Below are 25,613 nucleotides of genomic sequence, written 5' to 3'. Positions count from 1 at the left end.
AAAATGCTTTTCGCTGTCTCAGGAAATCGTGGTGACTGAAAGAAGACATAAAACTGATAGGCAATGGCTAACCCCAGGGCAGGAGGTCCCGTGGAGGGTGGGGTGAGGCGAGGGTGGGCAGAGGCTGGTGCTCATTTGTTACCTTAGGCTCTGGATGACCGGTCCTCTTGCCTAACCACACAGACTTGAGCTTGGTGTGCCTAACAATCTGGTGTCATGAACTGGAAAAAAGATGCAGGACTCTATTATTATTTTTGGTGTTTGACGATTTTCAGTACTAGCTTTATTTTATTTTTTCTCCCAGTAAAGAAGTGTAGCTCACATTTGGGTAGGTAAAAGTGGATAATTTTAGGAGGATCATTACACACAGAAACGTCTTTTGGTCCAGGCAAGTACTCGTGTGTGTGTGTGTGTGTGTGTGTGTGTGTGTGTGTGTGTGTTGGGGGGGTCCCGCTATATGAAGGCACAATGATACCGGGGCACGACAGGTGGAACAGCCCATCTGAGCACAGGACCCCCAAGCCCCTTTGTGCTCCCTCCCTTTCCAGACGACTCATGGCCACTTGGCCAAGTCATTTACGGAGCTGTACTTGGCGGAACAAGCACCTAACACGAGGTTGGAAGAACCAAGTTCAAGTGTAATTTCACACGGGATTTCCAAAGCCTGTGACCTTGGGGTGCTCTCTTTCTGGGTCTCAGTTTCTTCAACTGGAAACCAAACAGCCATTAGAAGACCCTCTTCCTGGATTGTTGCGAAGACTAAGTGAAACAATTTATATACTAAGAGCCCTGTAATCTATAAAATAAGGCTCTCTAATAATGTCCTCAATAAAATGACTCTAGATATGATGAAGTGTGTGTGTGTGTGGGGTAAATATTTAAACTCGGACATGCTAAGGATAAAGTTAGAATGAGCAGAGTGGGTAAAATCAGCTTCGACTTCAGCACATGCCTAGAGCTCTTTAATTGTGTTATTTGTAGAATAAAATATTTTGACAGGGGCTTTGAAAGCAGCTGTGCGGCGTCCGCGTGCGCCCCCTGCTGCCGAGATGCATCTGTGTCGCGTGGCGGTGAAGGCACGGCGCTCTCTCCACACCAGTCCCCTGTGGCATGCAGGGAAGGGCCCATTAGAGTTACAGAGATTGGGGTCACCGGGTCACTGATGGATTCTCTTCAGGAATCAGCATTTACACTTCTCTGAATTTCCATCACAGAGTTCTTGGCCAGTTTCAGCAATCAGCGAGCTTCACCTCATGGGCTTGGGACTGAGGCCAGAATGAAAGGAAATATTAGCTGGGGGTGGTGTAGCATTTCTATGGCTTGCATTTGGATATTAACTGCCTTTTTGGGAATTTGATTCATTCTGCATGTATCACAGTACAGTTTCCCAAGCCATATTCCTGAGGCTCCAGCAGGGGACCCAGGATTTAATGGCCGTTCGTGTCTGATTGAGGGCCCTGGTCCCGAGGGCTTGCATGGAGCTGCAGATGGGTCTGAGAACGTGTTTCCAGAAACCCTCTGTGCTCGCCTCTGTGTGGGCCTTCCCATTTGTTTACAGAGGTGTTTCATCTCCGAACCGGTCTCAGGAGGAGATAGCACACTGGTGTATTTTGCCTGGTTGATGCCCACCTGACTGTTTGTTAAATCTCTTGCTTGAAAACGGGGTCCAACAGCAAGGCCGAGGCTGAAGAGGGACATTTGAAGGCAGGACATTATGCTGTGTCTGCTCTTCCCAGAGGTAGTCACACCCGGGGGCTGGTCCCCCCACAGGCTCCCTGAAAGCATGCGGGTCCCTCCACTGGGGGCTCCACCCACAGAGCCGAACTTGGTCATGTTCAGGATAGAAGTCGCAGATCCAGGGAACGTTTTGATTGTCTTTCTATTTACAGTGTGAAGCTTGTGGAAGTCCAGTCTGCTGTCCTTATCGGCTTGGCATTGGGGCGCTCTGGCACTGGGGCGCTCTGGCACTGGGGCGCTCTGGCGTTGGGGCGCTCTGGCACTGGGGCGCTCTGGCACTGGGGCGCTCTGGCGTTGGGGCGCTCTGGCACTGGGGCGCTCTGGCACTGGGGTGCTCTGGCACTGGGGCGCTCTGGCACTGGGGCACTCTGGCACTGGGGCGCTCTGGCATGGGCTCCACTTCTGCCAGTGTGGGCTCCGCCTCAGTCACACGCCTCCTGCCATCTGCTGAAGACAAGGCTCTTTGCTCTCTGACCAGGTTTCCCATTTCTCTGTTGCAAACCTTACATTCTTTCCTCATGGAGCCTGCCTCCATCTCCCCTTCTGGAGCATTCTCTCTTCTTGAGCTCTCCTAGTACATATTTGCCTATTTCTTAAAATAAAAATAATCCCCCCTTTTTTGTTAATCCTCACCTGAGGCTATCTTTCCATTGGTTTTTAGAAAGCGTGGAAGGGCGGGAGGGAGTGGGGGTGGGGATGGAAAGAAATTGATGAGAGAGACAATTCAATTTGTTGTCTTCTGTACACACCCCAACCAGGGCCAGGGATCGAACCTGCAACCCAGGTACATGCCCTGGACCGGTAATTGAACCCATGACCCTTCGTTGCTAAGGCCAATGCTCTAACCATTGAGCCCACTGGCCAGGGCTCTTACAATAATTTCATCCTCTTTATTTAATGGTAACCTCCTGGGAGCTGGGCTGTGTCTTGTTCTTTTCTGTATTTTCCCACAATGTGATAGGCAATAAATAGCATCTCAAAAGATATTTATCTATCCTGGAAGTGGAAACGGTGGGTGTCAGTGACAGCAACGTGTGCTGGGTGTTCAGAGCACCTTTGAAGTGGGAAGACATGTGCAGCGTTTCCCGTGTTTGTATCAGGTTGAAAGATGCCTATGAAACCATCGCAGTGAAGAGGTGAACGGCACAGCTCAGCACTGGGGCGGAGGGTTCAGGAGTCCTGCTTGAGTTGGAAGCTTGCCCTGTTTTATTCCTGTGGAAGCTTCAGCAAGATATTTAATGCTCTAGATTTCAGTTTTCTCAGCTGTAGAGACAACATGTGTCCAGTGCCTGTAAAACACACCCTGTTATTTTATGTCCTACCAAGAAAGAGAGTGCTGTCAGGTCCACAGGACACAGCGCGCTCCGTGGCTTAGACTTCTGTTTTATACTTACTGAAATCGTTTTTAGATGTATGTAGGCTTTAAAAAAATCACATAGCGTCACTCTTTCAAAAGGAAAATACAAAGAAAGTGAACGGGGTAAAGTTCCCTGAAATGTCTCTCTATTCAGAGTCTGAGTTGTGAAATCCATTCCCAATCAAAGTAGTCGAGACTCCAGGTTTTGTCCCCGCCCTCCCGTGAAGCTGCTGGTAATGCCATTTTCCCTCCAAGAACAAACTGCTGTTTTCTGCAGGATTTTCTGCCAAGGCCCTGCCACTGTTCTTCAAGTTTTAGATGCTTGTGCTTCCCTGACCTTACAAGCCTGTGCCAAGAGAAGGTTTTCAGCAACACCCAGGACTGGAATGGCCCTTAAGTGGTTTGTATATGGAAACACCAGGGGTTTGCCGTGGTCAGCCAGGCCACCAAGAATGACAGTCACATGCTGACATGTTCATCCGGACTGCCTCCTGGCTAATAGTGATTGTAAGACACAGCCCCGGATCAGAGATGTAAACATGTGTAAAAAAAAGTGCATCTTAGAATAGATAATATAAGGCATTACCTCCCTCCCAGGTTGTGGTGAGATTTAAAGGAAAAAAGGTTTGTAGCTGTTATTGTGATGATGGTTATAAATTCCTAGGAAACGTGATGGAACCCTCCCATAACAGTAACTGTTGCTAATGGAGCACTCATTAGTGTGGTGTATTTATGCATGCATGCTATGATTTTCACATTTACATTTTCCCTAATATATAGGGCGGGGCAAGCGTGGGTTTACAGTTGTGAGTACACAAAACACAGAGTTCACTCTTGTATTATTATTTATTAATTATTGTATTATTTTCCATAAAATAACTTAACCATACTTGTGCCCAACCCTGTATTTTTCCTTTTTTTTTTTTTTATAGAGGTGTGGTTTCCATTCGGTAAAATGCCCAAATCTTGAGTGTCTAGGTCTGTGAATTTTGACACCTGTGGTATCAGCAATCCTATGGAGATATTTTCATTACCCCAGAAACCTCACCCTGTGCCCCCTTCCCACTCAGCACACTCCACCCCCACCCTTCGCCATCAGCTCTGCCTGTATCTTCCCCATGGGTCAGCGTTGCCTGTTCTTGGACTTGTACCAGCGGAATCGTGTGGTGTGCACTCTTTTGTGCCGCTTTTTTGGAGATGGTTCCGAATCACCGTGTGTCTGAGAGGTGGTGCCTTTCCTCGCCGAGCAGCTGCCCCTGGGTGGATGTCACTGCTGGGCACTCATCTTGCTGGGCACAGGGGCTGCTTCCGGTTTGCAGCTGTCGTGAGTGGAGCCGCTGTGAACGTGGAGCACAGCGTCTGATGACATGTTTGCATTTCTCAGGAGTAAACACCGGGCGTGGAATGGATGGATCCCGGGATAGGGGTGTGTTTCACTTCAGAGCAGCTGCAGGGCTTTGCTCGAAGTCGCACCAGTTGACACTCCACGTGACAGCTGGGAGCACCACGTCCTTGCCCCGCAGTTTCAGTCCAGTGGATTCCAGCCATTTGAACGGTTTTGCGGTGGACTCTGCGGTTTTAATTTGCATTTTCTGGTGACTACTGATCACCAACACTTTTTCACATGCTTATCAGCCATTTGTGTATCTCACTTTGTAAAGTGCCTGTTAAATCATTTGCCCATTTCCAGTAGGGTTATTTGTGTTTTGATTGAGTCGTAGGATTCAAGTCCTTTGTCAGATATGTGTATTGCGGATGGTTTCTCCGACTTGCCTATTCATTTTTTTAATAGTATTTTTTGATAAGTCGAGGTTTTAAAATTTTGATGAAGTCCATTTATTCATTTTTTTCTTTTACAGTTAGTGTTTTCTGTGCCCTGTCCAAAATTTGTGCCTACTCCCAAGTCAGAAAGGTATTCTGTATTTTCTCCCGGGAGCTTTATAGTTTTTGCTTCTGCAGTTAGGTCTGTGACCCATCTCTAATTAAATTTTGTGTATGGTTTGAGGTGTGGATGAAGGTTGATGTTTTCCCCCATTCAGCTAGCTCGTGTTCCAGAATCATTTGTTGAAAATACTTTCTGTTCCTCATTGACTTGCTTTGGCACTTTGATGGAAAATCGACCGTGTGAGTGTGGTCTGCCTCTGGACTGTCCGTTCTCTTCCATTGACCTGTTTGTCTGTCTAGCTACATGCCAGCGCCATTCTGTCCCGACTTGCTGAAACTTCAGTGTTAGTTCGAATTCAAATGTTTTAGGTTCCTTAACTTTGTTCGACCTTCCAAGGACTGTTTTGGTTGAACTAAGTGTTTGCATATTCTTTTACATTTTAGAATAAGCTTGTCAATTTCTACAAAAGACCCACATGAGATTTTGATTAGAATTGTATTGAATCAATAGATCAATTTGAGGAAAATGGAAATCTCAACAATAGTCAGTTTCCAATGTAGGCATACATAGTATATCTTCATAATTATTTGTCTCCTTTAATTCCTCTCAGAAGTTTTAAAAATGGTTTTCTGTGTAGACATCTGGTACATGTTTCTTTACATTTATCCCCAAGTATTTTGACTTTAAACATATCTCATACATATGTGTAAAAAAATTCATCTACCAAGTGTTTGCTGCCGATATTTAGAAATACAATTGACTACTGTATATTGACTTTGTATTCTGCAACTTTGCTAAGCTCAGTGTGCTATATATTTTGCTCAGTGCTTTACAGAATCCCTCCCTCCCTCCCTCCCTCCCTCCCTCCCTCCCTCCCTTCCTTCCTTCCTTCCTTCTTGACCGGGACTCTCTGGTCTGCAAGCCAACGCTCCAACCACTGAGCCAAACCGACCAGGGCCAGTGCTTTACAGAATTTCATGTTTATTCTTGCAGCCACTTTTGAAGCAGGTGCAATCATATTTTAGAAGACGTTTGCCCAGAAATTACATACGATACATTCTTTGCTCAAGGTCATTCAGTGTGTAATTCAGAGTCACAGGGGGACCAGGACTTGAATTAGGTCTATCCTGACTGCCGGGCCCAGTCCCTACAGCAGTATTTCACTTCCTTGATGTTTGGGAATGTGAATGTCCTGACACCGTGTGGCTTCCCTGGAATTTACTGGGACATTTTTGTGTCATCCTGTTCCACAAGGACTTGACTTGGCCATGAGAACCCTTAAAACAGTCACAAGAATAAGGCTATGAAGAGACTGGTGGTTTTTCCAGCTTAAGGAGGGTGGTCAGTGTTCCAGCTTCCTCCGCAGGAGACGCAGTGCCGCTGACGCAGCTGCAGAACTCATCCCCTTCACCGCGGGGTCGGTCCCTTCACCGCAGGGCCGGTCCCCTTCACCGCAGGGCCGGTCCCCTCACCGCAGGGCCGGTCCCTTCACCGCAGGGTCGTCCTCTTCACCGCAGGGCCGGTCCCTTCACCGCAGGGCCGGTCCCTTCACCGCAGGGTCGTCCCCTTCACCGCAGGGCCAGTCCCCTCACCGCAGGGCCGGTCCCTTCACCGCAGGGTCGTCCTCTTCACCGCAGGGTCGGTCCCCTCACCGCAGGGTTGTCCCCTTCACCGCAGGGTCTTGTCCCTTCACCGCAGGGTCGTCCCCTTCACCGCAGGGTCTGTCCCTTCACCGCAGGGTCGTCCTCTTCACCGCAGGGCCGGTCCCTTCACCGCAGGGTCGGTCCCCTCACCGCAGGGCCGGTCCCTTCACCGCAGGGTCGTCCTCTTCACCGCAGGGCCGGTCCCTTCACCGCAGGGTCCGTCCCCTCACTGTAGTGTTGGTCCCCTCACCGTAGTGTCGGTCCCTTCACCACAGGGTCGTCCCCTTCACCTCAGGGTCGGTCCCTTCACCGCAGGGTTCATGCGCCCCCTTTGCTGTTACACCTTCCTTGGGGTGAGGGGGGGACACTAAAGCTGGTCTCCCTCCTTCTCTCCGCCATGTGCTGCAGGAAACCACTTCGGAACAGCCAAGGAGCTCTCAGCGGAGATGGGCTCGCTGGCCGGCGAGAGGGCGGGGCTGGAGGAGCTGCTGCACCAGCTGGCGGCGCTGAGCTCCCGGAACGTGGCGAAGCTGGGGAGGGTGCGAGAGGACTACGGCCGGCTGCGGCGGGAACTGCGCCGTGGGGAGGCGGCCCACGGTAAGGAGCCCCGCGGGGGCCTGGGGCGCACTTGGGAGATGCACGGCTGTGTGGCCCTGAGGTCGCCTGGGGTCGCGCCACTGCAGGGTGGCCTGGGGCCCGCGCCTCCCTGGAGGAGCCTGGGCAAAGGGCAGGCCACTTGGCAGCCTGTGTTGTGCGATCATGTGAAGTCCTTTCTTTTTCTGTCCTCTCCCCCTTCCCTCCTCGGACTTGCTAATGGCCTCGTGATGACGGCCCGCGAGCTCTCCCTTGGCACCGGGCTCGAGAACGTTCTGTCTCACGGTTGTCTTCCTTTTGTTCCCAGGCTCTGCTCCCTGGCTTGACAGTCAGAGAGGGGCAGGCCGGCTGGGGGAACCGAGAGAAGACCTGGGGTTCCTGTGCCCCCGGTGAGCCTTTCTGAGCGCTGCTTCCCGGTAGCTGCCTGTCCGGGGTTCGATTCTGTCCCTTCCCCGCCCCCGTCAAGATGAACTGAGGTCACCTGAGGTTTGCTCCTGGGGATAGTCTCAGAAGATGCCAGTTCACTCCAAACTGATAGAGTGAAAAACGTACTTCTTAGAAAAAGTAAAGAATTTATGATGATTCAGTTTCTTTTCTTTTTTTTTTTTCGGTATATGCCCCTAGCAGGAACCAAACCCAGGACTCTGGTCTGCAGGCTGACACTCCAACCGCAGAGCCAAACTGGCCAGGGCAGATGATTCATTTCTAATATGCAGAACAAAATCATAAGTAAATTCAGATTTAAAATATATTAGCCCTGGCCAGTTTGGCTTCACGGTTAGAGTGTCAGCCTGCTGACCAAAGGGTCATGGGTTTGATTCCGGGCGAGGGCACGTTCCTCGGCTGCGGTTCCGTTCCTGGCTCTGGTCGGGGTCATGCGGAGGCAACCAGTCGGTGTCTCTCTTTCTCCCTCCCACTCTATCGGAAGATAAATGGGGAAAAAAAAAATCCTCGGGTGAGGATTAAAATAAATGAATAAATTAATTAAATATGTTAGATGCTGGAACCTGTTTCTTTACCAGTAAAACGAGAAGAATAATATCTATCTCATAGGAGGATAAAGTGGTACAGATTAAATGAGGTCACTTATCAAGGGTGTGTGTGTGTGTGTGTCCATCCATTCACTTCCCCTAGGAACTCCCAAGTTTTGGAAGGGCAGAGGTCACACATAGCCTCATCATGGTCCCTACATAAATCCTGTTTTCTAGGAAAGTGAGAGACACATATACTGATAGTGATCATATTTACAAAGTATGCTAATTTCAAAAGAAGTGAGAAAAGACTGGGGCTGTTAGGTAGGCAGATTTGAAACCAGCTAGCAGAAATTAGGTGTGTGGTTTTCTGAACACATTTGTTTTAAAGGCTGACTAAATTGCACAGAGAGAGGTTTCTTCACAGAGTTAGATGTTCAGTTGTCACCGTGTCTTTTTAACGACGGACACCCCTGAATTGGCTCAACTTCGCGCTGCTTTGTTCCCCAAGCCCTGTTTTTGCCAAATATGTAACGAGAGCCTTGGTGTATGACGACAGTCCTGAGGAACAGCAGCCGCTCCGTGTGGTTTAGGTTACATGGTAATAAACATTGTATGTTTTAAGTGAATTTTTGCAATCGACTTTTAAAAGTCAATAAACAGTGATAACTACAAAATGTATCATATTGTCCCCACACGATTTTTGGCACAGAATGGGGAATCTACTATATCTAAGAATAGAGATGTGACCAAATCAGACACATTTAATACAGCAGCATCTTAATTTGAACAGTTGAGCTCATGAAAGCCATTAATATCTCTTTAAAAAAAAAAAAAAGAGCTTACAGTTCTTTTTGAATCTCATCATTGTCACTTCACTGAGTATTTTGAAAGTGATGAATAAAACATAAACAAATGGAACGAGAGGGTGTTACCATGGGTGGTACCGCGTCGCAGATGGCTCCTCGCTGTTTCGAGCGCTCTGTGCCTCGGCCGTAGATTTTGCTGGTTCGGCTACCCTTCCTTGTGCCGTGGCCCGAGGCTAATCTTTAACCAGTCTGAGGTGACTTGGCTGTGGGTGAACCAAAGTAATACTCTTGGGTGGGTGAGAGTGTGTGGGGCAAATACATAAATGTCTAATGAATTCCTTAGTTAAAGTTTGTATCTATTGGAAAGCAATAGAAGTGGGCCAAAGTCCATATGCTGTCATTTGTTGGATTTTGAGAGTGAAAAATTCGGAGGGAGCTCTATGGTCAAGTTGAAATGTAGCCCAACCAGTGTGACTCAGTGGTTGAGCATCGTCCAATGGACTGAGAGGTCCTGGTTCAATTCCCGGTCAAGGCATATGCCCAGGTTGATCCCCAGTAGAAGGCGTGCAGGAGGCAGCCAATCAATGTTTGTCTCTCTCTCTCTAAAAAAACAAATCAATAAAAACATACATTTTAAAAAGTTGAAATGTAGAGAAACACATAGGAAGATGCATATGCACGTATGTAGCACGAGCTGACTCTTTTTACTCTTACGTAAAGCATCTTTAAAAAAGACTTTCAGAAATGAGGTGTATGTGATATGCTTGAAAACAGATTTTGATTTCCAGCAATGGCTGCAAAATGCAGCTTTCTGGAGAAAAAGGCCATCCGGGTTAGACGAGCCACTCTGGGGCAGACAGGGCCCCAGACTCTTCTATTTCATTCACCTGTGCCCCTCGACATGTGACGTTCGGTCCAAGACGGCTGACCCAGTCACAGGGATGTTTCTGTAGCAGAGGGGTGATTTGCAGTCTCGGGGATTTTTCGGTGTAGCTCAGGTACAAAGGAAGCAGTCTTAGTGACAGGAAGTGTACCTGTAATGACTCATCATCGATGAACTTGCTTTCTGGATCTCTGACAATATATTAAGTCTTGTGTCTCTGGTTAGTTTGTCCATTCATTGAGGTCAAAGCTTTGTTCCTCTGTTTTATTGGCATCATTGCGATGTCTAGCATGGTGTCTTTAGAAACAGTCAATATACCATAAATATTTGTTTATTTACTGGGGCTAGTATTCCTTTATTCTTGTTACAGACCTACACCTCGGATCTTCTTTAAAAAAATTTTTTTAAAGTTCATTTTCCAATTTATTAAGAGCAGTGACAAGTTTGATATTCTTTCATGGAAGATGCTTGAGTCATCTGAGGCAGATATTCAGACTGGGGTGTCAGCAGACAGAACAGTGTGATGAAAAGGGACCCAAATATGCCAAAGTACTTGTGGGCAAAGGGAGACAGAAATCGTCATTGAATCCATTGACTTCTGTCCCAGGGACACCCTTCTCTGTGAAGAGGGGAGAAAGGGGGTGCTTTAATTCCTACCAGCTGTTCTTACGACTTCAGGGGGACACGTTTGAATTCTGAGCGGTTTTAGGTGCAGTGAGATGGAATGCAAAACGGAATCTATCTTTCAGCCCCTGAATGCTGAGGGAAATTGACTGTGAGCCTTTAATTATTGTGGATGTCAACTTTTTTCTTTTAAGGGAGGGTGGATGAAAAGAGTCAGTAACATTTTTAGTTTGCTACATCTGCTTTTCAGAAAAAAAGACAAACTGAGATTTACAGGACTGTTTTCCCATCCCTGTTGGACTCCGTATTGTACTTTATTAATATTGCGGATTTCACACTGTAACTCAGATATACAGGAAGCAACATCAAGGGGAGAGATTTAATCAGAATAATCAGGGCTAGAATTTTAAATAGGGCATCATTAGCATGTCAATGCATTTTCCCACTTTCTGCCAGCTGCCCTCCTAGAAAAATACTGTTGATGTACTCAAAACCCGCTGGGGCTCTGGCCCAGTGAGCTGTCAGGAACGGAGCGGAAGAGGCTTAAAAAACATTAAGGGGTTGTCAGTGCAAATCTCAAATGGCAGGATTTCGTTTTTTCTGGGAGTGACGGCTGGCCGCGTCCAGCTTAAACTCATTTGCCTTTCGATGAGGGAGGAGGAAGCAGCAGGCAGAGGGGCGGTTCAGGAGCAATCAAGTTGGAGAGGAGTCAACTTGTGAATTATGGTTCGGGGCTCGTTCCCACCTCTTGCTTTAGATTAGAAAGTCCATAGATCCACACGAATACAATCCTGCTCTTACTTGGACGACTTCATAATTTTTTAGCTTGAAATAGCTAATAACAGTAAGCGTCCTCCAGAGAGAGATGAGTGTCTTGAATTCTGAATTGCAGAGGCGAAACTTCTCAAAAATGAATTCATGTCATACTGGTAAGAAAATGCTTTTGGTTTAGAGACCCTGTGCTTTACAAGTCTGCATATCTAGGCAGTAATTCTCTTTCCACATTTATCAGATGTATTTAAAAGTGATTTCCAAGCCCAGCTGGTGTGGGTCAGTGGTTGAGCATCGACCCATGCACTAGGAGGTCACTGGTTCGACTCCCGGTCAGGACACATGCCCAGGTTGTGGGCCTGATCCCCAGTGAGGGGTATGCAGGAGGCGGCCAGTCAGTGTTCTCTCTCATTGATGTTTCTATCTCTCTCTCCCTCTCCCTTCCTCTCTCTCTAAAATCAATAAATAAAAGTGATTTCCGAGAAAAATGAAAAAATTAGACCAGAAGAATAAATTCTGCATGTCTTTTTTTTTTTTTTTTTTTTTTTGTGGGTAGAGGAAATGAAGAACTGGAAATATATATATTAAAAATACCAAATTTAACAAATAAAAAAAGTTGAGACAGAAGAAAATGCCGAGGACAAGTGTTAATTATGTTGGTTGAGAATATGATGTCACGATGAGCTTCCCAGAAGCCAGAACAGAAAAGGCAGTTGGAGCATCAGCTGTCCTCCTTGGAAGCAGCCGGAAGCACCAGGTTTTCAGGACTGTGGAGTGGTGTTCAATTCTTACGCTATTTTATTTTATTTTTGAGAGTACAGTGGAAAGTCCTCATACCCTGCAGATGTGCCTTTCCTATGGCTGTTACCAGCCGTCTCTAGGAGAAAAAATTAGGGGATACCTTCAGAAGTAGGGTTCATGATGGACGGACTGAACACAGATTTCAGATCTGTAGGTATGTACATGTTTTTTTCCACAAAAAAATAGCTTTTCAGCAGACTCTCCAAAGAGTCATTCCAAGTTTTCCCAGCATTTCAGAAGCAGTGTGTTCATGGGCCACACCGTGGGCGTGAATCGGTAAGAACTCGGGCTCACGCCCGGTGGTCTGAAACGATTAGAAGACGAACCGGAAGGAGTGGCTCAAGGTCATGTGCTGCAGAATCAGCAAAGTCCCCTCTTCCTCTGAGCTTTGACTGTGGAAAACTTGGCTGCCCTTGACCACAGGACCAAACTCTTTGTCTTAGAACCAGGTTCTGTTTGTGGGGAACATAGAGTGTTATAGGGAAATATCTGTGTCTACCTTCCTAAGTTGGAAATCTTTGTTCATATTAAAAATATATGTAATACAAACTTTTGGAGGAAAACTTCTTCTTAAAAACTTCAAGATTCTTTTTTGTCAGGTTTTACCATGGGCATGGTTTTCACATCTCTAAGCATTTATTTTTGATTTATTAATCAGTTTATTTATTATTTTATTAGGATCTCAGTTAAATATGTATTTGCATTTTTAATTTCTCTCCTTTTTTTTTCTTTTCTTTCTTCTTTACAGTTGTACCCTTGCATCACTAGTATAGCTATTTTTCTTCAGCCACTTTGCCTATGAATTCCTAAGCCTGAAATTTGCAATTACTTTCCTTTCCCTTTTATTAAATAATTGTGACAGTTCTTTTGGGAGACATCTCCACAACAGTGTAAAAAGCCTATATTGGTGTCAACAGTGATCAGCGCCAGATGTTAGACCTCGGTCCTTGAGTTTGGCTAAGAAAAGAATTCATAGCCAAGGAATTCAAATACAAGCAAAAGTTTATTTAGAAAGTCACAGAGGTAGAAGTGAGTCTTGGAAGAAGTGAGCCAGCTGGGCTGTGTGGACTCAGGAAGCAAGTTACAGAGGCGAAAGAAGGGCCCTTAGAGATTAGGAGAAAGCAAGCAAAGGTACATGCCTTGAGAAAGGTATACACCTTGAGGAAAGAAAGGCGTGGGAGAGGGAGAGAGGAAGAGGAAGAGGGAGAGAGAGAAGAGGGAAAAGGAGGAGGGGAGGAGAGCGAGAACAACGCTGGGTCCTGTTTTGTGGGGTTTTTTTTATCCTCACACGAGGACATTTCTGCATTTACCTTCGGATAGAGCGGGAGGGAGAGAGGGAGGAAGAGAGAGAGAGAAACATTGATGTGAGAGAGACACATCAACTGGCTGCCACTCACACGACCCCAGCCCCGGTCCGGGGACAAACTGCAACTGAGGTACGAGCCCTTAGCGGGAACCGAACCTGGGTGTCTCTGGTCCACAGGCCGATGCTCTAACCGCTGAGCCAAACTGGCCAGGGCCCTCCTCTGTTTTGAAATGTTCCTGGATGAGAGCAGAACCATCTCAGCTAACAACTTCAGCACTATGTTATTATTTGAAAATGTATTGTTATTATTATTAGAACTTAACTGGAATTAGTAGAACTTAATGCTCTTATTCATATTATCTTTTATATAGATCCTTATAGGTTTAAAAAGTTATTTTAAGATTTCTTCTCCCTTTGCTCTTTATTATATATATTGAGCATGTATCCTCGGGCGTCTTGCTGTGCGCCAAGATCAGCTGTGGCTATAATGGACCGAATGTGTTCTTTGAAAGGAAGGAAGGATCCCTGCACGCTGTCACTTTCTCTTCGGCAACAGATGTTGACTGCTTTCCTGTTTGTTCTTAATCGCCCACTCCAGCCAGGCACGGAGCTAGGCCTGGCCATACCTGTAGTGCCCAAATCCTTCGGACACTTTGTGTGTCTCCTTTCTACAGGTGAGGATGCTGAGGCTTAGAGAGGATTGGCACCTTGTCCAAAGTCACATGGACGTGAGGGGTTGGAGTCAGGATTTGAATCTTTTTTTCCCCTGGAATTTTACCCTTTCCATTGTTTTATGTTCTTTATGAACTTGAGTCCTAACATGAGCTTCTCTACCCATCCCTTCACCTCACCACGCCAACCTAAATACGGTGCTCACAGAGCCAGGGGTATGAAACAGAAGCCTGCTAAAATTAATCTCTGATTGATGTTGAGTGTCCTGAAAACACAGGTTTTATTTATTTTTGAAATTTCTAAGTACACTCTTTATATTTTGGTGCCTGAAATGAAGATCCACTATTTGCAATTTTATTAGACCAGATAGATCATTTAATTTGGTAGGAAGTTCTATTACCTTTATGATAATCGCACGTTTTTCTTTGTTAAAACCCAAATCTTTAATTGTTGAAGGATGACTAAGAGGGATTTAGCATACTGTAACACATGAGAAAAAAGTTGAACTATGGCGATTGAATTAGATATCTATTGGTTAACTTTAAATAACTTTTTGATATTATTTCAAAGACCCGTTGATAATAATGCTTCCTGTTCTGAAATGCTTACATGCAATGATTTCCTCTGAGGTCCTGTAAGCACAGCCATCAGCGAGCAGACCGGTACACTCTGCAGTTTCTAGGAGCGGATTCCTGCAACCCTTTTTGCCTGTAAGAGTTTACTAACACGTCATCCTATTGATTACAACAAATTCAACTGGCAAAATGTGATGGCCACCTTTCTAAGCTTCTATTGAGTGAATTTTTGAACTTCAAATAAAACACCATTTAAAATATTCTATAATTCAGAGCTTTGAAGAACGAAGATGGATTTTTTTAACTGAGTCCAATTTTGTGAGGTTTTCACAGAGTTCATTTTGTTGGTGCTAACTATGACATCTATTATGCTGTCAGTTTTCCAGTGATTAATTTGGTAAGAAATACCTTGTTTCCTCTTTGGCATTGCCGTGAATTATGGCTTCCTGCCATGTGCGCTGTGCACTTCCTCTTCTTTGAAGCTGCCATATGTTTAGCAACCCAAGAGAGACACTGCTTTTCTGAGAGATCATCATTTGTTCATTTGACTTTTCAGGGGTTCTTACTCTTGTGGAGGGGGGGAGAGCATGATGGTAAATGCTTTCCTGTCCTGACTGCTTTGCTACCCTGGGGTCCATGTACCTTTGCGTTTGGGACGGCCATCCTGCCCCGCCCACTTTCCCCCAGATTTTTATATAATTGGGGAGGGTTGGATCACTGTAGGGTGGACAATCCTAAGCCACTGCACAACAATTTAACCTTTGTAGCATGGCATCAAGAGTGGCCTCAAGATCTACTGACTTGACATCATTAAAAATGCATACACTAGATGTGCGCACGTAGTTATAGAATGCCATTTTATTTTTCTTTTAACATTATGCTTTTTGAAGTCTTTGTAATTCATTGACAGAGGACTGCGTACTTTGCTTTCAGATATAATTAAACCCAAAATTTGTTATTCTGTTTTTATTTGCCAAAATTTTGGTTATTTTAGCGTATTTTGACCATATCTCTTGTCCTATGTGTTATACTTCATGTATCCCTAAATATTATATCACTCTTCCTCAAGAAAGAACTAATGCAATTATTTTATGATTTCAGGGTACACAGTACTTAATAAAGGAAGCCCTGGTTTAGTTCAGACAATGTGACTGAAATCTTGAGCTTCTTTTTAACTCTCTGTCCCAGCATTTGACTTTGGTCAACATGTCCCAACTGTATTGACGAGATGGATAATTATAGTTTGGCCTTCACCCAACCCCATTTATTTATTTATTTATTTATTTATTTATTTATTTATTTATTTATTTAAATTTAATTTTATCCTCACCCGAGGACATTTTTTCTTTTCTGTTCAGATAGAGTGGGAGGGAGAGAGAGGAACAGAGAGAGAGAGAAACATCGACGTGAAAGGGGCACATCGAGTGGCTGCCTCCTGCACAACCCCATCCAGGGCCGGGGACAAACTGCAACCGAGGTACGTGCCCTTAGCGGGAACCGAACCCAGATTTCTGTGGACTGCGGCAGATGCTCTAACCGCTGAGCAAACTTGCCAGGGCCCATTTATTTTTTAATTAAAAACATTTCTTTTTTGGTTTTTAGAGAGAGAGGAAGGGAGAGGGAAAGAGAAAGATTGATGTGAGAACAGAACAATGATTGGCTGCCTCGGGCACGCCTCCCACCAGGGATCAATCCCACAACCTGGGCATGTGCCCTGACAGCGAATCAAACCTGCAACCTTTTGGTGCACGGGACGATGCCCAACCAGCTGAGCTACACGGGCCAGGGCCACCTCATTTTATTTTTTAGAGACTGAGGAATAGTAGGAGCTGGATACCAACCTCCATGTCTGCTCTTCGAAGCCCACCAAACACTGGAATTCCCCAGTGGTCTGGGATCCTGAGAACGTGTCAACCTGTGGAGGCAAAGTGATGTTTCCTTTAGATTATACAAGAATCCTCTGAAGTTGAAGCTTATAAAATTCCTAAACTTGCTCTAGTATTTTCCCCCCAATTTTTAATTTATTCCATAAAAGAGATCATATTTATCACAAGAATAAAACCCATTTTTAAAACAAAAAATGTTCACTAGAGCCCTGGCCAGTGTTGCTCAATGGTTAGAGCATTGGCATTGGCCTGAAGACTAAAGAGTCTCGGGTTTGATTCCGGTCAAGGGCACATACCTTGGCTACAGCTCGGTCCTTGGCCCTGGTAGGGTCTTGTGGGAGGCATCCAATCAATGTCTCTCTCTGTCTCTCTCTCCTTCCCTCCCACTCTATCTGAGGATAAATGGACAAATATCCTTGGGTGAGGATTAAAAAAAAGTCCACTAGTGCTCGCTTCGGCAGCACATACACTAAAATTGGAATAATACAGAGAAGATTAGCATGGTGCCTGCTCAAGGATGACACGCACCTTTGTGAAGCGTTCCATATTTTTTTATCATTCAAAATTGAAGGAGAAATAAAGAGCTTCATGGATAAAAAAAAGCTAAAGGAAATTACCACCACCAAACCAGCACTGCAGGAAATGCTGAAGGGACTGTTGTAAGAAGAAGAGAAAGAGAGAGAGAGACAGAGAGAGAGAGAGAGAGAGAGAGAGAGAGAGAGAGAGAGAGAGAGGAGCACAGGCATAAAATTGAAATGGCAACTAATAAATATCTATTAATTACCTTAAATGTAAATGGCTTAAATGCTCTAATCAAAAGACATAGGGTAGCTATTGGATAAGAAAACATGACTCATATATATGCTGTCTACTAGAGACCTGCCTCACAACAAAAGACTCACACAGGATGAAAGCAAAGGGATAGAAAAAAATTTTACAAGCAAATGAAAATGGAAAAAAAGCTGGTGTAGCAATACTCATATCTGACAAGATAGACTTCAAAACAGGGGCCATAATAAGAGACAGAGAAGGTCACTACATAATATTAAAAGGAGCAATCCAACAAGAGGATATAACCCTGGTAGACATATATGCACCAAATACGGGAGCACCAAAATATATTAAAAAACTTCTGGAGAACTTCAAAGGAGAGATCAATAGCAACACAATCATAGTGGGTGACCTTAACACACCACTGACATTGCTGGATAGATCTTCTAGACAAAAAATTAATAAGGACATGATAAGGACATAAAATCCTTACAAGACAAACTAGATCAGTTGGACCTAATTGATATTTACAGAACATTTCACCCCAAAGCTACAGAATATACATTCATCTCAAGTGCACATGGGTCATTCTCAAAGATAGACCACATGTTAGGACACAAAGCAAGTCTCTACAAATTCATGAAAATTGAAGTCATATCAAGCATCTTCTCAGAGCACAGTGGCATGAAACTAGAACTCAATTACGATAAAAACACACAACAAATTCAAACACTTGGAGGCTAAATAGCATGTTATTAAACAATGAATGGGTTACTAATGAAATCAAGGAAGAAATTAAAAACTTCCTGGAAACCAATGAAAACAAACACACAACAACACAAAATCTATGGGACACAGTGAAAGCAGTCCTGAGAGGGAAGTTCATAACACTACAGGCCTACCTCAAGAAAAAAGAAGAATTCCTAATTGACTATCTTACCCTACAACTTAAAGAACTAGAAAGTAAACAAAAAGAAAAACCCAGACCTAGTAGGAGGAAGGAAATAAAGGTCAGAGTAGAAATAAATGACATAGAGACTAAAAAAATTTCAAAAGATCAGTGAAACAAAAAGCTGGTTCTTTGAAAAGATAAACAAGATCGATGGACCTTTAGCCAGACTCACCAAGAAACAAAAAGGGAGAAACCAAATAAACAAAATCAGAAATAAAAGGGGAGAAGTAATAACTGACACCACAGAGATACAAAGGATCATCAAAACATACTATGAACACTTATGCGCCAACAAATTTGACAATCTAGGAGAAATGGACAAATTTCTAGAAAATCACAACCTCCCAAAACTGAACCAGGAAGAGATAGAAAACTTGAACAGACCAATGACAACAAAGAAAATTAAAGATGTAATCAAGAAATTCCCAGCAAACAAAAGCCCAGGCCCAGATGGCTTCACAGGGGAGTTTTACCAAACATTCAAAGAAGATCTAATACCCATTCTTCTCAAACTATTCCAAAAAATCCAAGAAGACAGAACACTTCCAAATTCATTTAATGAGGCCAGCATAATCCTAATTTCAAAACCGGATGAAAACACTACAAAGAAAGAAAACTACAGGCCAGTATCCCTGATGAAAACAGATGCCAAAATTCTTAACAAAATACTAGCAAATCGGACCCAGCAATACATCAAAAATATTATTTGTCATGACCAAGTGGGTTTCATCCCAGGCATGCAAGGATGGTACAATTTTGCAAATCAATAAATGTGATACACCACATAAACCATAAACAAAAGGAAAGATAAAAACCATATGATCATATCAATAGAAGCTGAAAAAGCATTCGACAAAATCCAGCACTCATTTCTGATAAAAACATCAGCAATGTGCGAATAGAGGAATTATATCTCAACATAATAAAGGCCACATATGAAAAACCTACAGCCAACATCATACTCAATGGGCAAAAACCAAAAGCATTCCCCTTAAGAACGGGAACAAGACAGGGATGCCCACTTTTGCCACTCTTATTTAACATAGTGCTGGAAGTCTTAGCCACAGCAATTAGATGTGAAAAAAATAAAATAAAATAAAGGGGATCCAAATTGGAAAGGAGGAAGTGAAACTGTCATTATTTGCAGATGACATGATATTGTATATAGAAAACCCTAAAGACTTCATCAAAGATCTACTGGACTTAATAAATGAATTTGGCAAAGTAGCAGGATACAAAATTAACGTCAAGAAATCGACAGCATTCTTATACACCAATGATGAAATCACAGAAAGAGAAACTAAAAAGACAATCCCATTTACCATTGCAGCAAAAAAAAATTAAGATACCTAGGAATAAACTTAACCAAAGAAGTAGAGGACCTCTTCACAGAAAACTACAGGTCATTGAAAAAAGAAATAGAGGAAGATATAAAAAGTAGAAGCGCATACCTTGTTCATGGATTGGAAGAATTAACATCATTATAATGTCCATACTACCCAAAGCAATCTATAGATTCAATGCAATCCCCATCAAAATACCAACGACATACTTCACAGAACTAGAACAAACACTCCAAAAGTTTATATGGAACCAAAAAAAGAACCCGAATAGCCACAGCAATCTTGAAAAAGAAGAACAAACTAGGAGGGATCACAATACCAGATTTCATGGTATACTACAAAGCCACTGTAATCAACACAGCCTGGTACTGGCACAAGAACAGGCAGATAGATCAATGGAACAGAACAGAGAACCCAGAAATTGACCCAAGACAATATGCTCAATTAATACTTGACAAAGGTGGCAAGAGCATACAGTGGAGTCAAGACAGTCTCTTCAATAAATGGTGTTGGGAAAATTGGACAGCTATATGCAAAAAAATGAAGCTAGAACACCACCTTACACCACACACGAGAATAAACTCAAAATGGATAAAAGACTTAAATGTAACTCGTGATTCCATAAAAATTCTAGAAGAATATGTAGGCAACAAAATCTCAGACATCATACACACCAGAATTTTCACTGATACAACACCTAAGGCAACAGAAACAAATGAAAATGAACACATGGGACTACATCAAACTAAAAAGCTTCTGCAAAGCAAAAGAAACAACCATCAAAACGGAAAGGGATCCCACTGTATGGGGAACCATAATCGCCAATGATGCATCAGACAAGGGGTAATTTCCAAAATACATAGAGTGCTCACACAGCTCAACAAAAAGAAGACAAAGAACCCAATTAAAAAATGGGCAGAGGACCTAACTAGACACCTCTCCAAAAAGGACATACAAATGGCCAAAAGACATATGAAGAAATGCTCAACATCACTAATCATCAGAGAGATGCAAATTAAAACAACTATGAGGTATCACCTCACACCTGTCAGAATGGCCGCCATCAACAAATCATCAAACAAGTGTTGGCGAGGGTGTGGAGAAAAGGGGACTCTAGTACACTGCTGGTGGGAAAGCAGACTGGTGCAGCCACTATGGAAAACACTATGGTGTTGACTCAAAAAGTTAAAAATTGAACTGCCATTTGACGCAGTGGTCCGACTTCTAGGAATATAGCCTAAGAAACCTGAAACACCAATCAGAAAGAATATATGTACCCCTATGTTGATAGCAGCACTATTTACAATAGCTAAGATCTGGAAACAACCCAAGTGTCCATCAGTAGATGAGTGGATTAAAAAGCTGTGGTACATATACACAATGGAGTACTATGCAGCTCTAAGAAAGAAAGATCACTTATCCTTTGAGATGGCATGAAAGTACCTGGAGAGTATTATGCTAAGTGAAACAAACCAAGCAGAGAAAGACAAATGTCACATGATCTCACTTATTTGTGGAATATAATGAACTAAACAAACTGCTGAACAAAATTAACCCAGAGACATGGAGGTGGGGTAAAGGCTGACAAACCTCCGGGGGGGGGGGGGATTTGTGGGGGAAGAGATAAACCACAGAACTTATAAGCATGTATGCATGACCAATGAACATAGACAACAAAGCTGGGGATGGGGCGGCGGGGAAGGGGAAGAGGGTGTCAATGGGGGAAAAATGAGAAACATTTGTAACAAAAACAAATATTTAAAAAATTTTTTTAAAAAAGTCCACTATTTAGGTCCTCTGCCACTTCTCGACCAGAGCCCCTGCTTTTGTTTTTAGTGTGCCTCTCCGCCTAGAGCCCCTGAGGACTTTTCCACACTTGTGCTCAGAGTGTGGGCACAACCGGACCTTGCCTCTCTGCCCCACGTGGCAGTAGTGAAGGGGTTGCACCCCTCAGTCCTCACAGCTGTCGGCTGGGATGGGTTCAGCCTCCCCGTTCTGCAGCGGCTGCAACAGGCTCGGTGAGCTGCAGAGGGGCCGCGGGGAGCTGGGCGGTGACTCACACCTGTGTGGCCCCGGCCACACGCACGCAGGCGCTTAGCTTCCCTGTAACACAGCGTTCCAACTTCTTACCTATGATCTTTATCATAGTCCCAGGGTCAGTGTACCACAAGGTATGTAGCTAACCCCTTATTTTGATGTATTTAATGACCATTTTATGAATTTCTTTCTGGGGGAAAAAAAAGGCAGATTGGATTTACTGGGCCTAAGGGCATAATCATTTGTGTGGCTTGGTACGTGCTGTAAATTGATTTTCAAAAGGATTACACCAGTTTAATTGCTACTACCAATCCAGCCTTTCTAATACTCGATAGTATTTCTTCCAAAATTATTAGTATTATAAAAGTAATAACGTGGTTTTAATTCATGCCTCACTTTTGCATGCATTTGACTAATAGTGAGGTTGAATTTGCTAAGTTTTGTGCCTTTATAATTTTTTTCATTGTGTATTACCCATGTCCTTTTTTCATTTTTTTTTTATCCTCAACCGAGGACATTTTTTTTTTTTTTGATATTTTGTTCAGATAGAGTGGGAGGGAGAGAGAGAGAGAGAAACATCGATGTGAAAGGGACACATCGAGTGGCTGCCACCCACACAACCCAACCAGGGCCAGGGACAAACTGCAACCGAGGTACATGCCCTTAGCGGGAACCGAACCCGGGTCTCTCAGGACCGCAGGCCGACGCTCTAACCGCTGAGCCAAACCGGCCAGGGCCTTTTTTCATTTTTTTTTTGAGGGGGGGGAGAACTTGATTATTTTTTCATCTTTATATAATATAATTATTCTCTTTTTTTCCTATTTGTGTGTGAACTTAACCCATTATCCTGATTAATAGTAGACCACAAAAAGGAGTCTTTATAAATAATGATAACACTTTGAGAGCAGTTCAGAGTGAATTTTGAAACTTCTTAATACATTCGGGTACAAATGCCTTAAGAAACAGCAGCACGGACAGGTCTTGAGTAGAAGCCTGTTTCCACTCTGTGCGTGACTGCTCCGTGGGCCTGGCCTTTGGATGCGTGACAGGTGGGACCGCAATAAAAGAAGCCAGCTTTAATAGTGAACCTCGGAAGGTAGTAATTTACATTTTCACAGTCATTAAAGTGCAGAAGCCGAGAGAGGTGTGTAGTTTCATGCCCATTGCTTTACTTTTTCTGCATGTTTAATACTTCACTCTTCAGCATTTAAAAAAACTTTTCCAATTTTCTTCCATGGATCCTTTAGAGAACAGCTCATGAAGACATTCCCATAGGAATGTTCTTCTCCCAAAGCCAGTGGCTGCCCTGTTGAAGGTGTGTGACCCCGAAGCTGTAGTTTGGGGAGAGAGTAAATGACAGAACATGATAAAGGCCATCCCTCTCCTGGAAGAGTGCCAGCCCTGAGGACCTTATAAACTGTCACCAGCTTTTCCTGGAGAGCAGTTGGGTTTGCCGCAGCCCCCCCTGCCCCCCTCCCCCACCCCTTCTCTCCAAGACAGTGAGCAGCGCCGGGTATTAAGTCAAAGATCGCTTCCCACTGACGGTGCGTCTGCACAATACTCACTGTGATTCGGGCTCCGGAGGCACCTCCTTGTCCGTTGCAGCTGTTGGGTACGAGATCCTCTCACCACTCCCTCTGTGTCTTCCCAGGCTTCTTGCTGCTCCCTATCAATCAGCTTGCACGTCCTTGTCCTTTTCTGGCTCTTTCCCTCCACCTTTGGAATGTCACCCTTAGTCACGCTGGCGCCTCCTCCCTACATTCCTTCCCAGCTTTGCCCTGCCCGCTCCCTCAACCCCCAAACTTCCCAGGTCCCCACGAGCTCTGGGTGGAGGATGTGCGGCCTCCCGCACACCTCTGAGGAGTGGCTTCCCCTGAGCTCCAGGTCAGGGGCCCTCTGGCCGCAGACCCCAGGGACACTCCTGTCCGAACGTTCTGCGTCTCCTTGTACTCGTGTTTATAGTTAATGTAGTTTTATTCTTGCCCTGTCTGGAGCTTGGCTTGATACCGTGAAGGCGATCATTCTCCCTCTCTTAATGTTCCATGATTATTCATTCCATTTTGCCTTGTTTAATGGAATATTTAGCAGCATCTATGAAGAAGCCTGAAGACTATAAATACATGCTTTCTTTGGTATTGAAAGGGTTTTATACAATATAAAATTTGGAGCACATTTTTCTCAGAAGCCCTGCCATTAATATTCATCATGAGCCCCAAAGTAGAAGCTATTATATTTTAGCATAATGAAGTTTACCATATGTTTCAAAGTCACTTGCAATTGTGCTTCTCATAATGACAATTAGAAAGGTCATCTTGTCTTGCCAAGCTCCATTAGATATAGAAACCAGCTCATGGCTGTCAGTGTGAAGTGTATTGGGACACTTGTGTGCAAATACAAGGGAAGACATGAGATTTCTTCTCCCAAAGGGTAGCTATTTACACCTAATGACCAAACACGCACATGCCTGTTGTTCAGCCTTAGGAGATATACGACATAGAAATGGAAACTTCTAGAGCATGTTGTCCTCAGTGACTCAGTTGTGTGAGGTCATTTTTCCTCCCATGAAGCATGGTGTGATGGAGTCCCTAAAACATTGGATATACAAATTTGACATCAAGACATAGTTTGTGATCTTTTTTCTGCCTTAGTTAAAAAAAAATGATGGTCTGAATTTAAGCATGGGAACAGTATTGTATTTAATTCTCCACATATGGTCTTGATGGAAGGATGGGGAGAAGGGGAGAAGTGGCCACGAGTCAGGATAATGGGGCTTCAGTGGCGCTCATCGAGGGATCAGTCTTCGTTAGAAACAGCAGGTAATTCTTGGGAACCTGAAGCAAGCCATTGGAGGAATGGTCACAGGAGCCGATGCTAGGGGAAAGATTCTTTTTTAAAATATTTTTTCTTTATTGATTTTAGAGAGAGAGGAAGGGAGAGAGGGAGAGAGAGGTAGAAACTTCAATGAGCGAGAACATCAATTGGCTGCCTCCTGCACATTTCCCTCCCCCGGGGATTTGGCCCACAACCTGGGCATGTGCCCTGATGGGGAATCAAACCATCAACCTCTTGGTGCAAGGATCGATGCTCAACCACTGAGCCACACTGGCTGGACGGAAAATGATTCCTAATCTGGCTTGGGGATGGCAAATTAGGTTGCAGAGTTGAGATACTAATATATTTCCACGTATGAATACTCCTTCATTTTCCCTCCCTTCCTCCCTTCCTTCCTTTCTCCCTCCCCCCCTTTCTTCTTTCTTTCTCACCCCCCCATGTCTCTTTTGCTCTTTCTTTTGTTCCCCAAGCCGTTTGCTCTGAATTATGAGAGCTTAAAACGCCTTTATTCAAGCTTTCAGAATTTATAAGCATTTATTAATGGATGGCGAAGAGATGAAGTTTTGGATACATCAGTGCACACACATGGTCTCCATATTGTCAAATTCTTTACTTGAGAGAATACTGGAGAAGATTCCGTGGCCCATGAAACATCTGATTGTTGCCATTTGATGCTATTAAAAGCCTCACTTTAAAAAATTGATCTGTTCAGTCCACATATACTGATGGAATGCAGACGCGGGGAGCTGCCTTTCCCAGGCCTTCTCCGCCTGGAAGCTGAGCCGTCACCAGCGTCCGCAATGATTTTGTCAGATTTGCCAGAGGCAAAGAGTGAGTCCACATCCCCTAAGGTGCCTTCTGTGCCAATGAATTGATTTTCATTATTTTTACTATTAAAAATGGTCTTTCTCAGTAGTGAGTGATAGGAAGAGAGGAATAAAACATTTTAATAGCCCTGCTATACCAGTGGAGAGAAAAAAGTTCACCGTGCTTAGATAAATAGGAAGAAAAGCCCAATGTTTTCAGCAGACCAATGTGGTATATCCATACTATGGAACACTACTCAGCAATGAAAAGGAACAAGCTGTTAATACACACAACTTGGACGCATCTCAAACGCATTATGTGGAACTCAGAGAAGCCAGACTCCAAGGCTTTCTTCTG

The 25,613-nt window shown here is 44.1% G+C and overlaps 1 protein-coding gene and 1 non-coding gene across 2 annotated transcripts in view; both read left to right on the top strand.

The window, feature by feature from the left end:
• The window catches only part of DISC1 (DISC1 scaffold protein), a 288,452-nt gene that overhangs the window by 110,060 nt on the left and 152,779 nt on the right, over positions 1 to 25,613 (top strand). Inside the window, 1 exon segment of the mRNA XM_036277622.1 lies at positions 7,031 to 7,219. Coding sequence (XP_036133515.1) covers positions 7,031 to 7,219 — 189 coding nt within the window.
• On the top strand, positions 16,960 to 17,066 carry LOC118640788. Its single transcript, XR_004961443.1, has one exon. It is a non-coding gene; the product is annotated as a U6 spliceosomal RNA (small nuclear RNA).

This window comes from Molossus molossus, unplaced genomic scaffold (genome assembly GCF_014108415.1).
Source record: "Molossus molossus isolate mMolMol1 unplaced genomic scaffold, mMolMol1.p scaffold_m16_p_23, whole genome shotgun sequence".
NCBI classification, from domain to species: domain Eukaryota; kingdom Metazoa; phylum Chordata; class Mammalia; order Chiroptera; family Molossidae; genus Molossus; species Molossus molossus.
Note: the sequence above shows the minus strand (reverse complement) of the source record. Positions and strands in the feature narration are given on the sequence as shown.